This window comes from Colossoma macropomum, unplaced genomic scaffold (genome assembly GCF_904425465.1).
Source record: "Colossoma macropomum unplaced genomic scaffold, Colossoma_macropomum, whole genome shotgun sequence".
Classification (NCBI taxonomy): domain Eukaryota; kingdom Metazoa; phylum Chordata; class Actinopteri; order Characiformes; family Serrasalmidae; genus Colossoma; species Colossoma macropomum.
Window position 1 is genome coordinate 309,113 of NW_023496039.1, and position 25,762 is coordinate 334,874.

General features: G+C 39.3%; 1 protein-coding gene across 1 annotated transcript; it reads left to right on the forward strand.

Annotated features, from left to right (window-relative positions):
- wdr44 (WD repeat domain 44) lies at positions 1 to 25,762 on the forward strand. The gene is made up of 19 exons (XM_036564733.1): positions 1 to 533; positions 5,243 to 5,276; positions 5,925 to 6,002; positions 8,777 to 9,437; positions 10,859 to 10,992; positions 11,169 to 11,261; positions 11,380 to 11,516; positions 14,739 to 14,822; positions 15,595 to 15,853; positions 16,416 to 16,554; positions 17,572 to 17,636; positions 18,941 to 19,057; positions 20,415 to 20,537; positions 21,203 to 21,394; positions 22,576 to 22,677; positions 23,113 to 23,228; positions 23,958 to 24,085; positions 24,440 to 24,574; positions 25,664 to 25,762. Exons 1-19 carry the CDS (start codon positions 457 to 459, stop codon positions 25,750 to 25,752), a joined length of 2,763 nt encoding a protein of 920 aa, XP_036420626.1. The 5' UTR covers positions 1 to 456; the 3' UTR covers positions 25,753 to 25,762.

A 25,762-nucleotide genomic window follows, 5' to 3' on the forward strand; every position in this document is an offset into this window, starting at 1 on the left:
GAGTTCAGCGCGAGACTTCGGCGGTCGTGAGAGAAGAATCAGTTGACGCTCCTCTTCCTTCTCCTCCTGCTTTATGCTCCGTGTTTTTGGGCCACAAATCCTGACAGTGTCTCGCTAAGGGGAGCGACAGCTGCTGTTTCGGCCGTGGACGTGTCCCCTTCGAGGCTGATCAAGCTTTACAAACCAGGCATTAGGAAATTCGGCTTGGTTGTCAGCGAGTCCAGCTGCTGTCTTGTTGGTGTTTGCTGTTAGCTTTCGGCTAACGTCAGCTAGCCGCTACAGCGAGCTACAGAAAACGGAGGGCGAGTCCAAACTTGTCATTTGTCACAGCGGGAACTGTCTGTTGGGGAAAAATCCCAATATAGTTAATTTTCTTCTCAGTTGCAAAACTGAGCAGAGACTTTACCTTTCCAGTCTTGGTCTTTGCATGTAGCCACCTGGCTAGCCCAGCTCTAAATGGCGTCGGATACGAGTGACACAGAGGAGTTTTTTGATGCCCCAGAAGATGTCAACTTCACCCCCTCGCCTCATGTGTGAGTACTTTCATTCAGAATCACCTAAAATCCGTTTGGTTAAAGAGCTCGACCCTAATCGTCTCTCTGTTGTGTTGTAACTGCCTGATTAAGGGTGTGACGATACGAATATGGTAGCTAAGGTTTGATATGATTTTCAGTTCTGAGGTCGAGATTCGGTTCGATCTATTAAATATCCGTATTCACTGATTCAGCTGTTCTCAAACAAACAAAATTAACCACAACTCCTAGAATTTATGAGCAACTTCAGAAAAAACGTACTCCTTTGGGCGTAGGTGTGTTTATGCCATTAGCCCCGCCCCTGCACACTTGGCTCTGATTGGATGAATCAAGACGTTCAGTTTTTATCTTTTTACACGAAAGACAGTTCTGGCCAAAGTGACAAAACTGGCCCATGAGGATGTTTGATTTGACCCAGTTAGAAAGTTATCCCAGCCCCACCCCTTCACCCAGTGAGAGAACAAAAATATTCATGTTCTGTGTGCAAAATATTTAAATATTAATTTCATTTTAAACTTGTACATTAGTGACAAAATGTAGTGCAGCCTTATAAAATACCCACCTACATTCATTATTTGTTTATTGATTTGTTATTTGGCCCTCGGTCCACCACAGACGTCTCACTTTGCCCCCCCCCAAGACAAAAGTTTGGGCATCTGTGTGAGAGGCCATTGGAAAAGACAGATGGGCGTATCAGCGATACAGTTGTTTTGATACACTGTTTTATTAAATCTAGATTACTAATCCAGATGTGGCTCCTATCTGGTTATTGTTTCTCATATCAGGCCTGTCACTCTGAAATCCTTGTGCTTGGGGCTGTGGGTGGTGGTACACATACCGATAGTACACGTTCATAAGCTGTTGTCAGGGCTTGCAAGTTGAATGTTCTTCCTTGTCAAAAGTTGGACGATAACACACCTAATAGGGATGCACTGTGATTGATGCAGATGCTGAAGTCCATACATAAACATGTTTGGGCAAGATCTGTTATGAGAAATGTATTATTTGTAAAGTAAAGAGTTTCAAATGCAGTGAAATGAATAAATTGCAGATGTTGTAGTTCAACAGAGTGTTGTGCTCTTCCAGAACACAGAAAACGATCAACCCAGCCTCAACCCAGTGCCAATACATTTTTTAAAACAATTATCTGCTGGTGTAATATTCATATCAGCATGCATCTCAAATGTCAGAGTTGTTTTAATCACATATGTTTATCAGATTTATCTTATTTTTTTATTCATTAAAACAAAAGCCAAAGAAACGTTTGTTTCTGAAATAAGTTGTCATATTTTTTTGGTCATGTTGGCTCATGTAGGACATGCCTTTCTCTTCCAAAAAATCCCTCTCTGTTCTTTTCCCTATTTTGACTCAAAGGCCTAGAGTTGCGCTTCTCGCTCTGACATTGCTGAAGGATTGCGCTGACGTCTTGACGGGCCAAGTAGTGCTTGAGTCATAATCATGTGAGCTATTATCAGATTAAAAGGCCTGGTCACTCTGGGCATGTCTAAGTCTCTAGGGGTGCAAATCATTATTTGACAGCATGCTTTGCTTGTGTTTTGGGTTTAAGTAGAATTCCACCAATTTTTTAAAGCAATCTGCATAATTAAATCGTTGAGATGTGAATAAAATTATTCTGAGTCAAACGGTGCAGTTTACTGACTCTGATTTCTTTACAGTGGTGGTGACAGGAACCCTGGGTCACAATGTCTGCAGCACAAATATGGTCTTTTTTATTTACTGTCCAAAACAACCTGTGCACCTACACGTGTCTTGAGTTTTTATATGTAATGTTCATGGTTTTAAAATAGAGGTAAATCTGAAAAAAATGTATCTCTTCACCAAGAATGTATTTGCAAATGCATTTTAGTCAAATGCTTCTCAAAACTGTCAGACAATGATGTCTCAAGCATCAGGCAGCGTATTTGTTACCATTTCGTTAATAACGTTTGATGAGGGAGATTTTAGGGGTTCGTATCACCACCGATGTAAACAATTCTGACTTTGAGCTTTTTGCAACAAACCACTTCGAATGGTTGGTTTACATCATAATAATGTAGTTATACAGATTTTTTGAAATTCTCTTTCAAGTAAACTGAGACTGAGGTTGGTTTTCTGCAGGGTTTATTCATCTGGTTTTGAAAGTTGACTTCTTAACAGAGTTTTGTTTTCACAGTGTGCTTGGGGTCAAAGGGCCTATGTTTGTGTATGAAGGAGGGGGGGGGGTGGCCTGCAATAAACAAGTGCTGCATGACCTCCACATGTGTGTTTAGAGGTGTGGTGTGGTGTTGTGGGTAAATGTTTTGAAGTGTTTAGCCTCTTTAGCCTTTGTTCTTTTTTAATCAGCTGCAGTGTTTTTTTAAGGGGTGTGTTTGTTGGTGTGATGTAATGAAGCCAATAAAGGCTCAGACACTAGACATTATATACTTAATGCTGTAAAGTTTAGATTTCCAGTGTAAGGGAAGCGTTAATGTTGTTAATTGCACTGTATTTATATTTAATGCTGTGAGATATTTCAATTCTAGAGGAATGTGTGATGGATCAGTATTAAATAATATGAACGTTTTAAATTAGTAGTGTGAATAATAGTATAATTAGAGATGGAACGCATCTAATACCAGGTATCTGTATACGTTTGTTCTCTGTAGAGGTCATGTAAACATACTTTTTTTAGTTTTAATTAGAAAGTAAACCAAACGTAATCTGACCGGGGCGGTCGAACATTTGCATATGACTGTGAGCATATGAGCATGATGGACTACTTCTAGATTCTCATCGTAACTGAAGTGTCCCTAAAAGAATTGGTCATTTCAAAGCTTATTTGAAAAATTAGGCCAGTGCTGGCTAATATATTCAATATCAGTGTCAGAAAAAAGTGGCATAATTTAATTTCTATTTGTAATAGAATTATTTGTGTTTATTGTACAGTATTATTTTTGAGCAGGGACAAACTCACAGTCTTGAATTATATGAATACTGTAGCACTTGGTGAATTACCCATAAACCTCTGTGGCTTTGTTTTTTTTATTTTTATTTTTTATATATATTTTTTTTTCAGTGCTTATCTTCATAAAACATGCAAAAAGATTTTGTTTGGATACATTTAACATGTTATTGTTAATATGTTAACCATGATGATGTTTAGTGGTCAGCTTTACCACTTATATCACATACATCACTGTCATATATAGTTTGAATTCCTCAAACCTCTGTGATCTAAAAAGTTATTGGAGATATTTTTGCTGATACTGGTCATCAGTTTCGACCGGTATTATCGGCTGACCGATTCACCCGTCGGACGTTAGTTTTCAGCGTCTGATATTTCTTTTGAATGCTCCCCTTTCACATCAGGCTGTTCTGTTTATTGATATTGTTGTGATTAATGTAATGAAGTATTATTAGCCATAACAGTAACCGGCAGTGGCCTTACTGAAGGCAGTGGTGTTCTGAGGACGGAGGCATTCTTCCTTACAGCTGCACTGTTTCCTGTCACACTAGCTGTCTGCAGGCTGCTTTATCACATGTAGAGATAACAAAGAGCTTTTGGCTCTGGATTAGCTCAGTAAACACAAACCTCTTTAGCTCAAATAACTGGTTTTAAACATGTTAATTAGTTAGTTAGATGGAAGGATTCATTGAAAAGCATCATTTACCAGAGTAGCTGTATGTTTTGTAGTGCTCATAATAATCATTTCTTAAAAAAAAAAAATCTACATTTCTTTTTTCGGGCCAGGTAGAGCAGTGTTGTCACTATGTAAATAGACTGGGTTTTACGTTCTCTACGCATTTATCACAAAAGAAGTACAGTTGTGAATGATTAGCAGTTAATTTATAGTCTATTAATTTACATCAGAAGAATTCATGTGCGACTGAATGCTTTACGGTTTTTACTGGACCAAAGAATAATTTGCATGTATTTCTATAGATGTGCACAAGAATAGTGTTAATAGTTCTTTAAACAAACACTAAATGCTAACTGTTCACACTGTAAAGTCTGTAAGAAACCCAGATAGATTTGCTTTTGACTATTAAATTTCTCTATGAAGTTTCTGCAGACATCCAGTAGGGGGAGCTCTCGCTAGTTTGTTGTGAGAAAACGACAAAGATAAAACATCACATTTGAGTTTCACGTCTTTTATCATCACCTGTTCAGGGGTGCAACACCATATAATATCAATAAAACCACCCCCAAAGTAATATTTCAGTTTGCTGAAAGTCTTTGTTTCCGTGATTAAAGCCCACTGTGATTAAAGCAAGACGAGCTAGGTTCCGCTGCTCTTCCTGCAAAAGCCTGCTAGGCACTGCTCCTCTGCCATATCACACTTTTTTATCAGTGAGTGGACCTTTGCTTGGCCTGGGATCTAAATTCAGTGCATATTTCCATTTGAAAATAAATTGAGAATTTTGGCCAAATCTTGAGCACACACCACATAATGTTTGAACAACAGGAAGCAAATGTTATGTTACAGCCTTCCAATTACATCCTCATGTCTTTATCTCATCCAAGCCGGGCGCACGTGAGTTTGGCCAGGTGTGCCTATTTAATGATGGGGTGATACTGATCATCAGGTTGTTATAAGGTCAGGTTTTGCATCCTCATCTCTTCGCATTTCTGAGAAAGGAAGTTCTTTAAGGATGTCTGAGTAATGTGTGCTGTAACCTAGACTTAATGACGTGCTCTTTTTTTCCTCCTCTGATTTGTGTCTCTCCAGGTCACCCGCGAAGTTTGTTCTTCCCCAGCCTCAGGTGAGATTGATTTGACCTGAACTGATCTGATCTCATAAGATGAAGTTTTCAGTTTTAAACCATTTCCTGAAATGTATTTACTTTAGGATCCGTAGTACTTCAGTAATGGCAGAATAACCATCTCAGTTGCAGAGCAATGCTAGGGATTAAAGGATATGGCTTTTATAAAGGCCTGTTTTTGTGAGGGCTGAATCAGCAGAGAGAAGAGGTGCTGCTCACGTGCTACTTTAAGTTAATAATTACTTTGAGTCCTTGGGCCGCTGTAAAACAGGAAGAGAACGGTTCAGATTCTAGAGTCGCCATGTCAGGATTTTAGAGCTATACAGAGATAAGCAAGTTCTTGTTTAGTGTTTTGTTGATGTAGTTATATAGTGGGGGAAGAGTTCATCATTCCTCCTCAAGCACATTTCTAAAACCTATGAGAGTTATAGCAAAGAATTCCAGTGTCTGTTGATGAAACTGTGGCCAGAACAAGTATTTATTAAAGATTAGTTTAGTGTTTGCTAGTTTTATCAACACACCCAGTCCTGAGCTTTAGTATGGTGCTCCCTATACATGTACATTTTAACCCGTGAGATTGTTTTAGCACAGCCTGGTGATTCTTAATACTCAGTGTCTGATCTATCTCTGCCTTCTGATTGGCTGTAGGCCCCAGATGAGAACCTGCTACAGGAAGTAGCTGCTGGATTGGCGCCACCAGAGCCTCGCCAAGATGACTCTCTGCAGGTTGGTGTGTTTATCACCTCTCTCTGTCTCTATCCATATGCATATGTCTCATATGTCTCATATGTCTATGTAAAGTTGGAAGTGTTGACCTGTTGTATCTAATATATAGGCAGTCAGGGCTGGTGTGTCCATTTAGCCAAACTAGACCATCACCTAGAGCGGCACTTGAGCAACGACAGCAAAATGTACCAAATGGAAGTATTTAACATCATATTTTATGTGTGCACTGCTCTGTATCTATAGCGAAGGGTCAGTTCATATAAATGATGAGAATTTTCGTTGGGGGTATCTGGCTAACAGCTGTGGTATAAAGAAGGGTTTCTCAACAACAAGTGGGCTGCTAAGCACCCTCTGTTGGTTCTCTGGCCATGCCTGTATTTAAACTAGAGCTGATATTAAAATCCAGTATTACACCAAGCTAAGCCTGCTAGCTTGGCGCTAATCTGCCATGGTGAAAATACCAGGGTCACTAGCAGAAATGCACATTATCATACTGATATGACATATAGTCATATTAATATATATTAATACATATAGATACTTCCATATAGTCACGGTCCAAAAAACAAGAATCTGCGAAATAGCAAAAATGTTTTTTGCATTTAATATAAATTAAAGAGATTTTATTCCAATTAGTTTTGGAGCATTTCTGTCAGGCCATTCATCATGAAATCTTTACACAATTTAAAGGTAACAGCTGTGCTCTAGTGTGGAAAAATAAATATTGGGGTATGTATATAAATGAAATACAGAAGAAATGATATTATTATTATTATTATTATTATTATTATTTTTATATATAGACTCTATATAGATTGATCAACACACACGTATACACACACACACACATATATATATATATATATATATATATATATATATATATATATATATATATATATAAATAATAAAAACATAAGTGATGTGTTTTCATTACATAAAGATACTCATAAGGTACTTTTACATACATAAAGCACTTAGGCTACATGTATATGGGGCATGCACAAACCAATGTCCTGGTAAGGTATGAAAACAAACTGCATGTGTGTGCTTGTGAGAGAAGGAAAAAGAAAGAGAAGCCCACCCTTACTCACTCTTATTCTTGCTTGTATGTTTGTGTGTTGGACAAGTTCCAGACTTGTTCGATCAGTGTCTGTGTGTTCTGAGCTGCCTGCAGGCACAGCTGAGGAACATGAGATCCCATTGTTTCTATGGTGGAGATCTCACATACCATCAGTGTGGCCTTCTCTTTACTCACATTACTAATGTCATGTCATAACACAGATCTCCACTGCTCCACTGTTCTCCACTTAACCTACATAGGAGCTGCACAACTGCGATCCTGGAGGACTGGAAGGAATTAAAATGAAAATTGCACAGTTTTCCCTGTTACCTCTAAATGTAGATTAGCAAAGACATGTTTAGTGTCTGAAATTCAATTAATGTTTTTTTTAAAGCTAATGCAACTAAGTAGAAATGGAAGCTTGCACAGTCTAAAGTAATTTCAAACACACTTGTTGATGTGAGGCTGTATTGCCTACTGTTATATGGTAGTCGACAATGTACCAATTCATCCGATGCACCGGTTGCAATTCTTCTTAAGGTATGAATTTTGTCAATACCATTATACCGGTATACTACAAGTAAACGCAGATAATGCTACGTACATTACGCAAGGTACGTGAGTCCAGTTTATTGTAAGGAGCAGACATCACAATGTAATGAGTTAAAAGGGAAAAAGACTGGAAAGAAAGGCGTTAGCCTTTAGTGTGGAGGCTAGCCGGCTTCTATGTGCACCATTATAGCGTCCCTCGCTCGGCCATGTCCTACAGGCAATGCCACGGTCTCAAGCCTGGTTCTACAGTCCGAGAGGCTCTGCAGCTACTCAGTTGATAGAGATAGTGTGAATGACTTGTAATATTTACCAAATTCCAGCAGCATCTGACAGTTGTAGATGAAAGCTTGAGTGTATTTTGACAAATGCCTTCAGAAATTCGATTGTAAAATAACATTTAGCAGTGTTTAGGAGTTTTTTCCCTTGCTGAGAGAAGACCTTGTGTTCTTTACATGCACTTGCAGTTGTCTCAGTAGAGTTAGAAAGCAATACTGACATCTGTCTGTTTATTGTTCAATTCAGGTTTTTACTGATTTACTCAATAAAATGACTGTAGACTTACTTCAGTTGTTAAATATGATACTTTTAATAAGACGTGACATCCTGGAATATTACACCGTTGTTAGTCTGCAAACTTAGGTTTACTTAAGCATCCAGAATTGTTTTATTTGAAAAAATGCACTTAAATACGTTTGTATATACCGAAACTGTCAGAAGTCTTAATGATATTGTGATATAACCTTTTGGCTGTACTGCTCATTACTATGGTTATCCATATAGAAGACAAAAATATGGACAGCTGCTGCTACTGTTTTGGCTATGAAGTATAAGCTTCCATTACTCTTTAGCTACTTTATCCTCAGCAGTCCAGTGCAAAACAAAAACAAAGGTTCTGATACTAAACACATTTAGACTAATTGACTATATTAAATGTAAAGGGAAAGTTGGATTGAGATTTTTTTTTGCTGAACTGTTTCTTCAGTGTTCCTAGTAAACCTGGCAATTAACCAACAAGTTTATATGTTTTGAGCTGGAACTTCTAGCTTTTCCAGACTGGGCTGTATGACCTACACCCTGGGACAGATTATTATTAATTACAGCACCATTTTGAGCTTTGTAAGTTAATCTCTCGTTTTTTTCTGTACCTCCTTCTGTCTAGATCATTGACAGTATTATAGAGGAGAGTCAGAAGGAGAGTGGTGTGGAAGAGGAGTTGCTGAGAGGAGACGAGAGATGCTCCGCTCCTTCTGTAGAGGACAGGAGTTCTGGAACAGACCACAGTGCTCTAGAACAAGATCAAGCTCAAGTTCTGGAACCTTCGGCAGCTTCTGAGGCTCCTCCTGCGGACTCGGTTGCAGAACCGCAACAACAACAGCCTGACGTCAGGCCACATGAAGTGAGGTCACAGGACGCGCAGGAAGTGGCTCCAGATGTGGCAGGCGGAGCCCAGGCGTCTCAGCAACTAAATCGATCTCCTCCTCCTCCAGACATCACGAGCGCTCTGGGGCCATCTCCACCACAACCCGCTCTCAGCCCCGCAGCCTGTGCTACGGAAAGCACAGATACAGCCAAAACTGCCGACATCTTAGAACAAGTGCCCCTCACAGACAAAACGGCAGAGTCTGACGCATCCGGTCCCTCTAAACCTCCCAGGCAGTTTACAGTGGAGCCAGATATTGTTGCTAGCACAAAGAAAACTCCGCCCTCTAGGCCGCCCCCTCCCAGTGGAGCCCCTCCCCCCAGGCCGCCACCCCCAGCTCGGCCAGCGCTCCCACCCAGTAAAACGTCTCAGGAAGTGATGCGGCCTACGGGGCTAGAAGGTAAGAGGTTAATCTTGTTTGCGCACTGTATCATTTTTGTTATAACAAAAGGTGTATCCGCAGCCTCTCGCAGCCATAACTGTAGTATACAAAACAAAATTTTATTCCTACATTTTTTTTATTATTTTTATTGGTCCATTAAACATTCAGAGAACCTAAAGTGCTGCTGGTATTTTCAAATGGTGTAAAAACATCAAAACATCGGCGCTATTTAGAACACTGTTATAGTTGGCCCCTTAATCACTATTCCATATATTGGTGCACTATATAGAACACTATCATAGGGAACAGAAATGTCCCCCAATCACTGTTCCCCACATTAAAACACTATAGTGGGGAACAGAAATGGTTCCCAGATCAGTATTCCCTACTATGGAGGACTACGTAGAGCACTGTTATAAGGAATCAAAAAGGAATCACTATTCCATAAATTGGAATGCTATATAGAACAATATTATTGGGAAAGGAAATGGTCCTCTAATCACAATTCTCCACACTGGAGCACTATACTGAACTCCTCCCTAATCACTGTTCCCTACATTAGAAAAATCAGGAGCACTGTATAGAGCACTATTATAAGGAATAGGAATGGTCTCTAATCACTGTTCCCTACATTAAAGCACTATAAATGACACTATTACAGGGGACAGAAATTGTCCCCTAATCACTACGTTAGAAAATCAAGGTCACTGTATAGGACACTATTCTACATATGTGTTACACGTGTTGTACATATGTGTTGTATATAGAACCTTTTGAAAATGCCACCAAAAAGGGTTCTGCTATTGTTACAATGTCAAATTTGTAACCACAGCAGAACCCTTTTGGGGCTATGCATAACCATTTTCAAACAGAACCATGTACAACACATTCTTCATCAATCCGAAGAACGATTTCACCAGGCAAAAAACGCTTTAAGCATGCACATGGTTCTTTGGGTGTTTATGGTTCTATATAGAACCATTATCTTTACTAAAGAACCCTTTTATTAAGAGTGTAGGGAACAAAAATGGTCCCGTAGTCAGTATTTCCTAGAACATTATCACTATTTAGAACACTGTTGTAGAGAACACAGTTCTTGAGTCAAGTAAAAGATTTTGGGCGTTAATGTTAGATGGGTTTGCTCATCACCCTGAGACTGGAGAGCAGTCAAATGGTAGTTAAAATATATGCAAAACGTTGTGCCATCAGTTCACTGTAACTGCTGCATTTCATGACATGTCTGGTTAAGTAGGTTATAAAACCAAATGCATTATGGGTACTCCATGTCTGCTGGGGACCTGATTATGCACTACTTATCGTGGTTCATTCTGGTGCATTAACTATTGGGTTCCATTGTGGAATTTTATTTTACTATTATGTCTCATTTTGCATGGGCGCTAATGACTGATTAATAACAATGTGTGCTGTGATTTGCTTAGTCTCTACAGAACCAGTTGAAGAGCCATGCGGATTGGTCAGTCCAAACTCTACTGTGAGGTCCCTTGCTAAAGAGCTGCAGCATTCTCTGGACCTTGCCAGCGCCACCAGTGGGGAGAAAGTAGTAACTGCACAAGTGAGGAGCTCCTACACAATATCCATGAACAGAATTTCAACATGTTGCTTTCGCTAGACTCAGAAGGGGTTGCTCAGTTCAGAATTGTAACAGAAACAAATGTATCATTGGATTCGACGAACAAAAAATATACCAGAATAAGTGTGAGTGAGAGGTGTTTGTATGTATGTGTACAGGAAAATGATGAGCAAGCGTCCAGCCCCAGTGGTAGTGAAACTCCTGGACCCCAGAGACCACGCTCTAACTCAGGCCGAGAGCTCACTGATGAGGTATCGTCATGTGTTTGTGTATATGCCTGTGTGCAAATGTGTGACATCATGGTTGTGTCTATAAGAAAGCCAGAGGTGCACAGTATGATACTTGCTATTTGTGTATGTGTCCATGCAGGAGATCTTGGCGAGTGTAATGATTAAGAACCTGGACACTGGTGAGGAAATCCCTCTGATCCAGGCAGAGGAGAAACTTCCAACTGGAATCAACCCACTAACACTGCACATCATGAGAAGGACCAAGGAGTATATCACGTAAGAGAATTACATAACCTGTATTGAATCAGTAACACTGTACGTGGACTAGAGTCCAGGAGAACATACAGAAAATACAGCATTGCCTTTTATACGCTGCAGACACTGCACAAAATGACGTGGCATTTTCCAGGCTGTGCTACTGACACTGCACAATATGAAATAATATACTGAATTACCCATCCCTTAAGACTGTAACACTGCACAGTATGATATAAAACATCATCGCACTGTACTAATGAAACTGCACAGTATGATATAATTCTACAGCATTTTAGACACCCACTTAACCAATGTTTCAGAGTTTCACTCCCTTTACTGCAGTAACAGCCTCTACTGTTCTGGGAAAGCTTTACACTAGATGCTAAGACAATGCTGTGAGGATTTGATTGCATTCAGTCTTAAGAACATTAGTAAGGTCAGGTACTGATGCTGGATGATGAGTTCTGGATCACTCCAGCTCATCCCAAAGGTATTGGATGGAGCTCCAACTATCCAGAGAATGCAGTTCCGCTCCTCCACAGCTCAATCCGGGGGGGCTTTATTCTCCTCTAGCTCACGACACTGGGCATGTAAACTTTTGGGCGTGTGGTGTATATACAGTGCTCTCCACAAATATTGGCACCCTTAGTAGTCATGAGCAAAATGAGCTTTAAAAATATTCTTAATTACGTATCATTTTGACCTTTCATTCAAAATATTAGCAAAAATCTAACTTTTGATTAAGGTATGATAATTGAAAGAAACAACAGAAAAAACTAAATTTTGTCATGAAATAAATATTTTTTCTTAAATGTATGTGTGCCACAATTTTTGGAACCCCTAGAAATTCGTAAGAGTGAAATCTAACTGAACTGTATTCGCATGTATACATTATGTTTTAACACACAACTACACAAATCAAGAAAATAGCTAAACAGTTGAGAATGACCGTTTCCACCATCAGGGCTATAATTAAGAAGTTGAGAACAACTGAAGATATTAAGAATCTGCTTGGAAAAATAGCATATGCCTATACTGACCCCACGCCCAGTGAGGAGAATGTTTCAAGTGGACAAAGAATCTCCAAGGATCACAGATAGGGAATTGCGAAAATTAGTTAGGTTTTTAAGTATGGGCCAGAACATCTCCCAAACTACAATTAAACACCACCTAGCTAACCACAGGTTGTCTGGGGAGGGAGGGCTTGAACCTTCCAGCAGGACAGTGATCCAAAGCACACCTCAAAATCACCACAAAAATGTTTCACTGACCACAGAATTAAGGTTTTGCCACAGCCATCCCAATCTCCTGACCTAAAACACACAGAAAAAGCCTGTGGAATGAGCTGAAGAGGACAGTCCACAGTGTGGGCCTCTGAATTTGCAGGATCTGAGGAGGTTCTGTAGGGAGGAATGGTCTCAGATCTCTTGTCATGTGTCCTCCAGTCTCATTAAGCCTTATAGGAGAAGACTCAGAGCTGTTGTTATTGTAGAGGGAGGCTATACAAAGTAATAAATGAACACCAACAATTGTGGCACACACAGATTTGAGAAAAATATTTCTTTCCTGATTTAGTTTTTTCTATCACTCTACTAAATAAAAGCTAGATTTTTGTTAATGTTTTTGATGAAAGATCTAAAGGATAAGCAATAAAGATTTTTTTGCACTTTGTGCCACTGACTGAGAGGTGGTTGAACACACTCGGAACACATAAATAAGGAGATCCAAAAACAGTCCGCTTTTGACTGATTATGGTTACTCTTCTGTGCACATGACCTGTAATACAGCATTGATTCTGCATCACTCACTCCAGCAGGGTTACCAGGCCTTTCCTCAGGGACACTTATTTGTTCTGCTCCAGTTTTTAACCGGACTAGATCAGGTAATCAGCATTTTACAGCTTTTGATTACCTGGATGAGAAGTGTTCAGAATACTTTTGGAGTACTTAATAAAAAGCATGCTTGCACACAAACAAAAAAGATGCATGTTCATCAGAAAAACTCCTTGAGCTGCTGTAACCTCTGCATATTTAAGTTAGTTACTATTACTTTTGTTTTTTTGGTTCTGTTTATTTTGGCTTGGTTAACTTTTTCACAAATATTTTTTTTGGGTTACTATTTAATGTTAGTACTGTCATAAGCAAACTTCATATCTCTCAAATGGTCAAGCATTAAGTACACGTTCTTGTAGCTGCATTTTATTCCTAGTAATTTTAGGTAGTTTCTATTGGTCCATTCATCATATAAAATGTCCATACAGTGTTACAGTGTTAAAGTAATAAAACAACAAGAAATTGGAGTTACAAGGTGTTCAGATATGACAGTTATGATAGTCATGTGCAAAGGTTTAAACACCCACAGTAAAATTACATGTTTTGTTGATTTGCTTAGTGAAAGCAATTAAAATTGGCACAATTTCTTTTTTGTTTTGCTGAGTATGACATATTGGGGAAAATGTGCCGTAACTTTTGCACAGGCCAAGTTTTATATATTTTTTCAGTATGTTAAATTCAGCAAATAAACAGTAGCAGTACATGACTGTTATTGCAAACTGACAAAAATTCTCATTCTCAAAACATTTTTTGGAAAGCTAAGTGCCCCCAAATTTTTGACGGGCAGTACACGTCCTCCAAGTAAGATTTCTTTTTGGAGCTCTTGATATCGTTTCTCTGTGAGACTGGCCTGTGTGGTGTTGTAGATGTGGTGGTGGGCCCTGGGGCTCTCCAGAGTGAAATGTATCAGTAATCCTATTCTCCACACTCCAGTCTGTCCTCATTTTACAGCAGAACGAAACTCAGACACACGGCTATCTCCCTCCGGTGGGGAGAAAATGCTGCTAATCTTCTCTTTCTTGCCGTTACAGCTCTTTTTAAACTCCACTTAGACACTAGTTCTTATTTTATACCGCAGTGATTTAAAGGAATACTTCTCCCAAAAGTGGCTAACAATGACTGAGAGCTAGTGGCTATCAGCTCGCACTGTCCCACTTTACTTAATGCCGGTTGACCTATACTAGCTTTCGTTCTGTATTATCGGCCTTAGCGTTTATTGGTAATGCTTTTCTTTATTCATACAACATTTAGATTTTGCTGGTCAAAGATTAGTTGAGCTGTTTTTCCTCTTATGATTAAAGTTATTAAATGGGTCATTGGAGCTGGTTGGCTAATCATAGCATCAAATACTGTCAGGAATACTGGTGAGACTTTTTAATGTATTCAGACTCGTCTCCTTTCTCCACAGGAACGATGCTGCTCAGTCAGACGACGATGACAAGAGTCAGGCTCCTCTGACTGACACGGATGGAGGGAAACTCAAACAGAAAACGTAAGAAACCTGCGCTGCTGTTTATGGAGGTGTAAATTACTGCTGAATAGGGTTTAGGTTATCTGGGTTTTTTCTTCTTCAATTTATATATTTTTGCAAAGGGAGACACATGAGGCTACCAGTGACATCACGACATTTAGTACAACGGAACTGATTTCAAACCACTACATTTTTTTTTTTGTACAGAACTACTTCCTGTAGTCTGCACTTCATCTTTTAAGTGCTTTAAACCTGGAATTGCGTTTGTCCCACAAATACATTTGAAACACAACATAAGAGAGACCATATTAACACAGACATGTTCTTATTTGGGGTTTCATGTTGATTTACAGTGTCACAAATAATTTCTTCTCTTCTCTTCTCTTCTCTTCTCTTCTCTTCTCTTCTTCATTTATTCCACCTCATCTTTCTATTTCATTCTGTTTCTCTTCTCATCTCCTTTTCTCTTTCTTCTTCTCTTTTATTCTCTCTACCCCTTCCAATTCTTCCACCTATCTTTCTCTCTTCTCTTCTCTTCTCTTCTCTTCTCTTCTCTTCTCTTCTCTTCTCCATTTTCCCCATACCATCTCTCTTTCTTTGTGCCTTTTTCTTTCTTTTCTTCTCCCTTTCTCTGTCTCTCTTTACCCATTCACTCTCTCCTTTCATCACTTCTTCCATTTTCCTTCCCCTCTCCCTTTCTCCTTTCTTCTCCTATACACCCATCCATCCATCTCTCCACCCACCCCTCCTTCCCCTTATCTGCCCTTCCTTGTATGTCTGTCTCCTCTCTCAGCACTCAGCTGAAGAAGTTTCTGGGGAAGTCAGTGAAGCGAGGGAAGCACCTGTTGGAGGAGTACGGGGAGCGTGCAGTGAATAAAGTGAGGAGCGTGAGGGACGAAGTGTTCCACACAGATCAGGACGAGCCGTCCTCCAGCGATGATGAGGGAATGCCCTACACACGGCCTGTGAAGTTTAAAGCAGCCCACAGCTTCAAAGGCCCGTTCGACTTTGACCAAATCAGAATGGTGCAGGACCTCAGCGGAGAACATATGGTGAGCACAGGAGAACCCAGTGTGTGTGTGTGTGTACCAAAAATGGTATGAATGTTGGATAGTTAAAGGGCCCAGATAGGGAATTGAATTTTCATTATGAAAGAGAATTTGATGAACATACTATTCACTCGATTGTTCATGTAGTTCAAATATGATAATTAAGTTGCAAAAACAGTCCATTTGGAATTAATGTTTTATGATTTACATATACGCATACGCAGCCTGCAACAGTTTAGCTCAGCCCTTTCATATTCAAATGATATGTAGTGTTTCAGCCTGGACAAGTCAGCCAGTCAGACCAGTCATAAAGGCAGTATGTCACACAGTGTCAGAAACTAGATAAACAAGTCTATTTGAGATTACTTAACAACTCAATGCAATAGGCATGCAGTTTGCACAATGCTAATTAACTACATTAGCCTCAAAGCTCTAGTGCAAAACTAAAGAAGCAAACTTCAGACACCAAACGTGTCTTGGCTGATTGATTACATTTGGGTTAAGGATGAAACTCTGTGAATTAGATTATTGACTGAACTGTTCCATTAATGTGTTTTATGTTCAGGGTGCGGTGTGGACGATGAAATTCTCTCACTGCGGGCGGCTGCTGGCTACAGCCGGTCAGGATAACGTGGTTCGCATTTGGGTCCTGAAAAACGCCTACGACTACTTTAACAACATGAGGATCAAATACAACACAGAGGGCAAGTACACACACAAAGACCCCCACTATTTACACTGCATATGTATGTGTGGGGGTGAAAATCTATAGACCAGTAGCCAGATTTGATTGATCAGCTGAAGTTAATGATATTATCAACCTTCGGAGCAGTTTCAGCAAACCAGCTGCAGTTGTCCATTTCTGTAGTTGCCAAAGTCATTTGATTGTTTCACCTTTACCTGTGTGCTGTTATCAGTGAGAATAGTCTGTGCAGTCAAAACTTTGGACATGTTTTTCATAATCTTAGTCATTTTGATCTAAAGGCCTATGCTCAAATCCTTGAAATGTGTTTCAAAGATACATATTAATAGTGAAGTAGATGCTGCCTGCACTACCAGAACAGAAAATGGTAAATATTATTAAACAGTATACTGTCAGTATCTATTTGTAGTAATTTCATAAAATAACAAAAAAACATAAAATAACAGTCAACAGCTATTCAGTCAGTGAAATGTGGTCGCCACTCTCCAAATGTGAAACAGTCTGGATATTAATTTTGTTATAATTTAATCCTCGATTCTTTACAACTTTATTGGTTATTATGGAATCAACAGTGCTGTTTGTCATAACAACAGCTTCCAACAGCACATGGTTTTAAAATATTAGCGTCATATTATCATTTTATACACTTATCTGGAACAAATTAGCTTGGTGTTATTTAAAACAGTGATTTCAAACTTTTGAATGATATTGTATGTAAGTATTAATGTCATTAGTTTATTCTATGTATGTATTAGTTTTTAAAAGATACAATTAAAAAATGCACATATTTGCACCCCCACCCCTCCAAAAATCATTAACAAATCTTTACAAATGAGCAGTTTTTCCCTTGTTAGAACTGTTTGTTTGTTACAAGATAAACAAGACAGTTATGATTGTTGGTGTTGAATAAAAATGACACTTATGCTGGCATCAGATTGTTAATAGTGAACATTTGTGTACGATTAATACTGATAAACTGCTGTATTGGTCAGGCCTGACAGTTGTGTTGTTTCTTTAGGCCGTGTGTCCCCGTCTCCTTCTCAAGAGAGTCTGTGTTCCTCCAAGTCTGATACTGAAGGAGGGGTAAGTTCTCTGACTGCTGTAAGGCTGGACTCCAGTTTATCTCAGAAACATCCAGCATCACATAGTTTTTCCTGCACATTGTGAATTTATATCAGTGGATCTGCACCAATCTGTGTGAAATAAATCTCTGACTTCACAATTACAGTTTGGTAGAAAATAATTAAGTTCATCATGAAGTTTCAGTTTTTGCCACAATGCTATTCAAGCTGATTTTTTTTGTGGGGTTCAGAATTATCTTTAATAATAACACCAAATATGCATGCACTGTATACACTGTAGTGAAATTTAGACTATAAAACAGGACACTAAGATTTTTTCCTTTTGTTTTTACTTTTGAAAATACACTATGAATTTTTTGACCACATACGTACTGAATATTATTGTAATCGTTATATTCAGTTGAAACTCTCCAGTTCCTATACAATTGAATCACCACCACAGTGTGAATTGGGCACTACTGGATTTTTCAAAACCTATGCATAATTCAGTGCTCTGTTCTGTATAAGAATTGTTTGCAATGGTGGTGATAGGAACCAGACGTCTGAAGAGTTAAATACCTCGAAAAGCTCCCTGACAGAAAGTTATTATATTAAATGGGTATAAATACGCTGCCTGTCTGAGACACTGTATTACGATAGTTTTGAGAGAGACTTTTGGCATAACAGGTATTTTTTAAATGGCGGAGAGGTACCTCTAAAGTGTTCTAAGGCGAAACCAAAGAAACTTTATTTTTTTAGATTTACCACCATTTTACTATTATCAACATTACATATAAAAACTCAGAAGACACATGTAGGTTCACTGGTGGTTTTGGATAGTAAATAAATTGGCTATGTTTACGTTAAATACATTCCGATCCCTGGTTCCTATCACCACCACTGTAACGAGATCCAAGTCAGTTTCTCTACTGTGAACCACATCAGACTATTGTAAATGACTTTGAATTATGCAGAAATTGTGAAAAATTGATGGACTTCCCCTTTAAATGCACTCGGTATTATAAGAGCTGTATAAGGTAGGAACAAGGGAGCAGTCATTTATTTGTAGGAATGTTTAGAATCATTCATTGACAATTCAGCTCTTACACCCACTAGTGGCTCAAGTTAGAACTTCGACTGCTTCTAGTTACACCACCCACTGCAGTCTTCAGATTTTCTCTGAGTTGATCGATTGAAAGGTTAAAATCATACATTCATCTGTATAAATTAATCTGCTGTTAAGATTTTAAAGTCTCATCACTCGTTATGTTTTTTTTTTTTTAATTATATGTCTTTTTTTGTCTTTCCTTTCTGCTTCTCTCTCAGTTGGGAGCGGTAGTGGAAGATGCCGACACTGAAGACAGAAACGTGCCCTTCAGGCAGGTTCCCTTCTGCAAGTATAAAAGCCACACAGCCGACCTTCTCGACCTTTCCTGGTCAAAGGTGAGCCCTACTCCTCTGTTTTTAAATGTACTTTAGGAAATGATTCAGTGCATCATGAAATCTCAAATTTTGTGAGTGCTAAAATGCATTTTATCCATTTTACTGCACTGGTAACACTCTACAAATAAGGCCCACTCCCATTTCTTATTTTTATCCCTACCCCTTGTTTTCAAGTGTCTCTTTGCCCCTTGGAACTGAGTTACAAGGGGTAGTGGTTGAAATCTTCCCTATGAAATGGGACCCTCAAATAAAAAAAACATTACTTCATTAACAGCTACTAGCGCTGCTCTGTAGGCGACCCTGCCAGTCTGTGGTGACAGCAGAGGAGGGTAAAGTTCAGCTCCTCACTGCTGGGCTTTGGTAACATTTAGGGCATCATCTGCTTTCAAAGGGGGGGGGCAGTTATTTATTATCACTCACTTCTAATTCTTCAGTGATACGAAGCTGAAGTCAGTTATTCTCCAGCTTCTTGTTCGGATTTTCTCGTTGCAACTTAAATGGAGCAGCTGTTACATTCTGGCACTTCAGGCGTCAATAGGGGTGGACTATTTATGGTGGAACAGGAAATGTAGCTGGCTAGCTACCAAGACATTAACATAATATTAGCAATTGGTATGCTTGTTATAAAGAAAAGAACCATAATACATTGAAATGACATTAAACTAAGATAATATAATGGTTATTGTAATTTTTAATGGAAAAAATACTCACATTTGTGGGTTTCTTTGGTCGCTTGCGCAGCCATCTTGCTGTTTTTTCTTTTTTCCTTATAACTGTCTGTTTGGAGTCTGCCTCTGAAAAACCTCCGTTTGGAGGGCCATGTAGCCCTAACCCTGTGCTCCACCCCTCTATCTCAACAAAAAAACGGGACACCCTGCCCCTAGGTGTGAACAAGCAAAACGGAGGGCTAGGGGTTAAATGGTAGGGGCAAGGGGTGAAATAGGATTGGGGCTAAGTGTTATATTTCTCCCTAATGTTCATCAAAGTGGATCTAGTCCCAAGTTCTGCATGTTTATGTATTATTATGAGCAGATATGTACATGGAACAATACCTGCCCACAATTCACACATCGGTGCATCCCTATTAACAAACTTTGATTATAGCACTCCAAAATTGATGCCTTCAGACGGACACATCAGGCTGCATTTTTGCACCCCTAGTTATGATTCCTTTCCAATACTAAGGGTGACATCTCACGTAAATAAATAACATAAATATGAAGATGATGAATGAATCATTTGTGTGTGTGAGAGTTTTTTTATATAGTAACTGCTTCTTTTTTATGGAATCGTATAGGAAATTAAAATAGAATAGATAAATGACATATGGTAGTAATGTGATTTCCTGTCTTTGCAGAACTACTTCCTGTTGTCCTCCTCCATGGATAAGACGGTGCGGTTGTGGCACATATCCAGGAGAGAGTGCCTTTGCTGTTTCCAGCATGTAGACTTTGTTACTGCAATCGCCTTTCATCCCAGGGTGAGGGAGTGGTGTTCTGCATGACTGCAACGAATGAGTGAATGAATGTGGGAGAACCCAGCTCCAAAACACAAATAAATAATGCAGTTTATGATAATAACTGACAGAAGAAACCATAATCGCTGGCATAAGGGGTTAAACACATTGTGAAATAGACTTTAATAAAGTCTTCTACTTGAATAGCAACCACTGAAATGAGCAAAATGCACTTCTCTAAAATAAATTCATTTCTTCAGACTGTATTTCAGTAAAGTTAATCTAGCTTAATGACCGCAAAGCACTCCTCTATAGATTTGCACACATCAGTGTACCAGAGCACGGCTTCTTCTTGAACTATTTCTGAGTACTCACCTGTTACTACTCACTCGTATAACTACAGCTAGGCGTTCTTTTGAACTAAGAGAAAGTAAATTCTGGCCACAGCAACTGTGCTAGTCATATGTAGTAACTAGCTAACTTTGTGCAAGTGCTGGTTTTGCTGCTCACTTTCCTGCTGTATCATTTACTCTCACACTTCCCCCTGACCTGAGTTTCTTTGAAATGATTTCATAAAAATGCTACCCTTCCAAAATCAGTCAAAAATGAATGGTGTGTAAGGGATGTTAATCTCTCTCGCTCTCTCTCTGTCTTACACTCTCTCTCTCTCTCTCTCTCTCTCCTTGAAGGATGACCGGTATTTTCTGAGCGGTTCTCTGGACGGTCGGCTGCGTTTGTGGAATATTCCAGATAAGAAGGTTGCTCTGTGGAATGAAGTGGACGGTCAGACGCGCCTCATCACTGCAGCCAACTTCTGTCAGAACGGCAAATATGCCGTCATCGGCACCTACGACGGACGCTGCATTTTCTATGACACAGAGGTGTGTGTGTGTGCGCGTGTGTGCGCGTGCGCGCGTGTGTGCGCGCTCTATAATGTTCCATAATGTTAACATGATAGATGCGGTCCTCCAGATAGATTGCAGTACACTACAGGAAGTGTAGGAGGCAGTATGGTGTCTGTTGTTTCACTGCACTGTAAAAGATTAAAAAATCGTTTGTCACAGATACAGAACGGTGGTGGTGATGTGATGGAGTAAAGGAAATGGAAGAATGGTTTGATTAGTTGATTAATCGATTAGAGAAACGATCATTAGTTGCAATCACAGTGATATACAGACTCACAAACAAAATACTGCTGTCCCAGTTATCATCTACAGTTTTTACTTTTTATATATTGTTGCTGTCTGAACAAAATTTCTGTTTTTGTTTTTTAACATAATTTAAAAACACCAACTGCCCTTTACATTGTGTGAAGATTTCATGATAAATGGACGAATAGAAATGTTCCAGAATTACTTCATATTAAGATCTTTTTACATTAACGTCTGTCAGAAATTCAGAACGTTTGTTACTCTCTAAAGTTACCACATTGGAGAAATGAAGTTTTGCTCAGTAGTGACAATATACATGGCAGTACAATAACCTTGTGAATACATGCTATTCTTTTTGAAGAGATATTTCTGAGGAGATAATAAATAATAGTAAATAAGTGAAAAACAGGAGTTTTCAAAAATGCAGTTAAAAATTTAATCAAAGCCAAAGAGAAAATGGGACTCCTAACAACCACCTGCGAAACCTGGTAGACCACCAACGCTGTCACCATCAGAAAATCAGCACTTACAGCTTTCATCTTTGTGTGAGAGGAGATAATCATGCTCCACTCTTGCTTCAGATCTGAAAAAATTAAATGAATTAATGAATTAAATGAAGGGTGGTCTCTGACTTTTGCACCGTACTGCATATATAATTTGTGCCTTCTAGGCACTGCATAGCTGTGAGAAGTAAAAGAAAAATGATCTTCAAATACCCTCAGGTTTTGCAGTAATTAGTTAGGCTGGAACAGTGGAGAAGCGCAAGTTTGTTTTTCCTTTTCATAAAAAATATTTGTTTTGGAGGTAGGATGCTGTGTTTTGAAGCAGATGAAGCTTTGGAACACATTCATGTCTGAAAGATTTATACAAATGTTTTTATCATTGTTTGCTTATTTCTTTACTCTGTTCAGCGCCTCAAGTACCACACACAGATCCACGTCCGCTCCACCAGAGGGAGGAATCGCGTGGGCCGCAAAATCACTGGCATCGAGCCTCTTCCTGGAGAGAATAAGGTACTACCCACCTAATTATGCTTAATGCACACATGCCTATTATTAAATTAAATACCATGAATTTAGATTCTGTGCTGAAATACACTTTTATTAAAGGTTTGTTCCCTCTTTGTCCCAAATGTAGTTGATCAGATATGTTTGCTGTTTAAAGTTTATTAATGAAGCTAACAGGTAACGGAAAACAGTTATGCATGATGATAATTAGTGGCATACAAGCTACATTAGCCTCAGAGCTCCAGTCCAAAACTAATGAAGCACCAAACATGACTTGGCTGATTGACTACATTTGGAGAAACTGATTTTTAAGCTGAAGTTTAAGCAGGTGCATTCTTTTCTTTGGAGTGTTTTTGTAGTGGGTAGCGTGTTCGTTTCACTGGGCCCTGTTTCTTTGAAAGGAACAAACATCTTTAAGAAAGAGTATTCTTTACTTGGCAGATCCTGGTGACGTCAAACGACTCGCGGATTCGCCTGTACGACCTGAGGGACCTGTCTCTGTCTATGAAGTACAAAGGCTACGTCAACAGCAGCAGTCAGATCAAAGCAAGCTTCAGGTAAGGAGAGACGCTCTTAAAGTAACAGCACACAAGAAAAGCACATGTAAAAAAGCAGTGCCTTGCACTTTTCGTGACTTTATCACGCAAAACCCAGCTCATAAAGAATGTGATAATGAGCCTTTGAGTTGAATCAGATGTGTAACATTATGGAAAATACCAAAAAAGGGATCTTCATGCCTGGAATTTGTAACTACTATGTGCTAAGAGGATATAAGACTAGTACTATTTAGGGTTGCCACAATTAATTCTGTGTGATTGATTGATTGAATAATCTACAGAGCATTTCTTTAAACAGGCAAATCAATAAAATTGGTTTAACTGAACAAAAACAAACCATGCAAATCCTTTGAAAGATTCTACAGTGTAAAGCATTTAAAGACTGTTAAAATACACATATAAAAACACTGTAGTAAAACAAGTGAAGGCAGTAAATGGGAATTTAAAATATACATTGTCACCACCTAAACTGTGAACTAATCAGTGTTCATTTTTGAGAAGCTACATTTTAATAAGTGATTTCTTATAATAGACTAATTGTAACAGCCCTAGTAACGTAATCCACAGGCTGTGATTTGGGTACAAGCAGGTTACTGTCACCTCCTCAGTATTATGTTTATTGTAAATGGCCTCTCAGTTCAGTTTCTAGTTATTGAGCTGGGGCTTGAACTCTCATTAGACCTCTTATTATTTCTTCTCACTAAAGTAGCAATATAATTTCCCCTCCAGTCACGACTACTCATTCATTGTGAGCGGCTCAGAGGACAAGTACGTGTACATCTGGAGCACTTATCACGACCTCAGCAAGTTCAGCTCTGTACGGAGGGACCGCAATGACTTCTGGGAAGGACTTAAAGGTAAAATTAAGACAGTCATTTACACATCATTGCTAATGAACAGAAGTCGTTGACCAGTTTGTATAATGCACTTGAATATTCCCAACAGCTTTCGTTCAGGACTAGTTATGTTGGGAGTTTTGCATGAATTAATATTCTTTTAAGGTTAAAACTACGCTAAACAGCAGACTGTGCTAAATAGTTGAATGTCATACAACTAACATTATACAGGCGTATGCAAAAGTTTGGGCATCCCTGGTTAAATTGCATACACAGCCTCTGAAAGGCTTCATGGAGAGTTTGATGAATAATCTTTAGCTCATAAGGTCATTGGTTGGTGCTGATCACACATAAACACATAATTGTGTTTCACAGCCCATAATGCAGTGGTGACGTCTGCCATCTTTGCACCACACCCCGGTTTGATTGTGCCTCAGGAGGCGGGGCAGGAGAAACCCGACGCCGAGTGTAAGAGTGACAACACAGATGACTCGGAGACCATCCCATCAGGTAGCGTAACCATGGCAATCTGGCAGTGGCATCATAACCATCAATGCCACAGAGGTTGCTGGGTCCATATTACACATTTCCAAATTTTGTCTTGTCTGGGCCCAGTTTTGCAAAAGCATCTTATCATCTTAAGTGGTAGAGAGAGTGTTCATGGTGATGCTCGTTCTACAATTTAACCCTTGTGTGGTGTTCAGGTCTGTGGGACCCGTTTTCAATGTTTACCAGAAGAAAAATGATGCGGTTTATTATTATTTCAACCTCAGATTCTTTGGGCTTTTTCTGTGAAGCAGGGGAATAAAAGTGTGGAGGTGCTGTGTCCTTCACTCTGTTCTCCTCCTACATGGCCTGCTGTTAGTGTGTGTGAGTCTTCACGGAACGCCAGTGGGAAAGGCGTCTATATGTATTTCTTTATTCTCCTGAGGAGACGAAAAAGATGAGGAGTCTGCTGAACGTGATGTCAACTGCGCTTATTCTACTAACTCTAGCAGACCAAAACGATTATTGATAGCAAACAGAGCTGGTCGGCCCGATACACTCACTACACGCGTTGCATAGGGCCCGCAAATTACACAAGAGTTCTGCCTCCCAATTATGTCAAAGATGAGAGGATGAACTATCTGGTCAAAAAAAAATCAGGTAAACTTGTGTTCTGCTGTCAGCAAATAACAAAAACGTGAGTGAAATACAGCTGTCTAGGTAGGTAGTTAGCCTAAGCTGGCTAGCCAACTGTGTAACCCGCAGTTTTTCTAAGGTGACGTGGTAGAGAAGTATGAAAATGTCAGCTCCCGTTGGATTTTGTGACCAACAACACAGACGTACTCCACAACACAATGTTCTTTTTTACCCCTTACCTGTTTGCATCCCTGGAATACAATTAGAACTGATTATGATCCATTTTGATATTCCAGTATCAATGCAGCTGAATACAGCAATGCAGTTTTACACCCCCAGTAATGATCATTCCAACTACATTAAAGTCTCTCTCTCTCTCTCACTCTCTCTCTCTCTCTCTCTCTCTCTCTCTCTCTCTCTCTCTCTCTCTCTCTCTTTCTCTCTCTCTCTTTCTTTTTCTTTTTCTCTCTCTTTCAGGAGCTTTAAAAACAGACCACACTGAGGTTCTCCTGTCTGCTGACTTCACCGGCGCCATCAAAGTCTTTGTGAATGTTAAAAAATACTGAGCAGCAAAAG

Coding starts and splice junctions, on each gene's coding strand:
- wdr44 (XM_036564733.1), top strand. CDS start 457: ATGGCGTCGGATACGAGTGACACAGAGGAGTTTTTTGATGCCCCAGAA. Junction 17,637..18,940: donor AGTCTGATACTGAAGGAGGG/GTAAGTTCTCTG, acceptor CTTCTCTCTCAG/TTGGGAGCGGTAGTGGAAGA. Junction 19,058..20,414: donor TCGACCTTTCCTGGTCAAAG/GTGAGCCCTACT, acceptor CTGTCTTTGCAG/AACTACTTCCTGTTGTCCTC.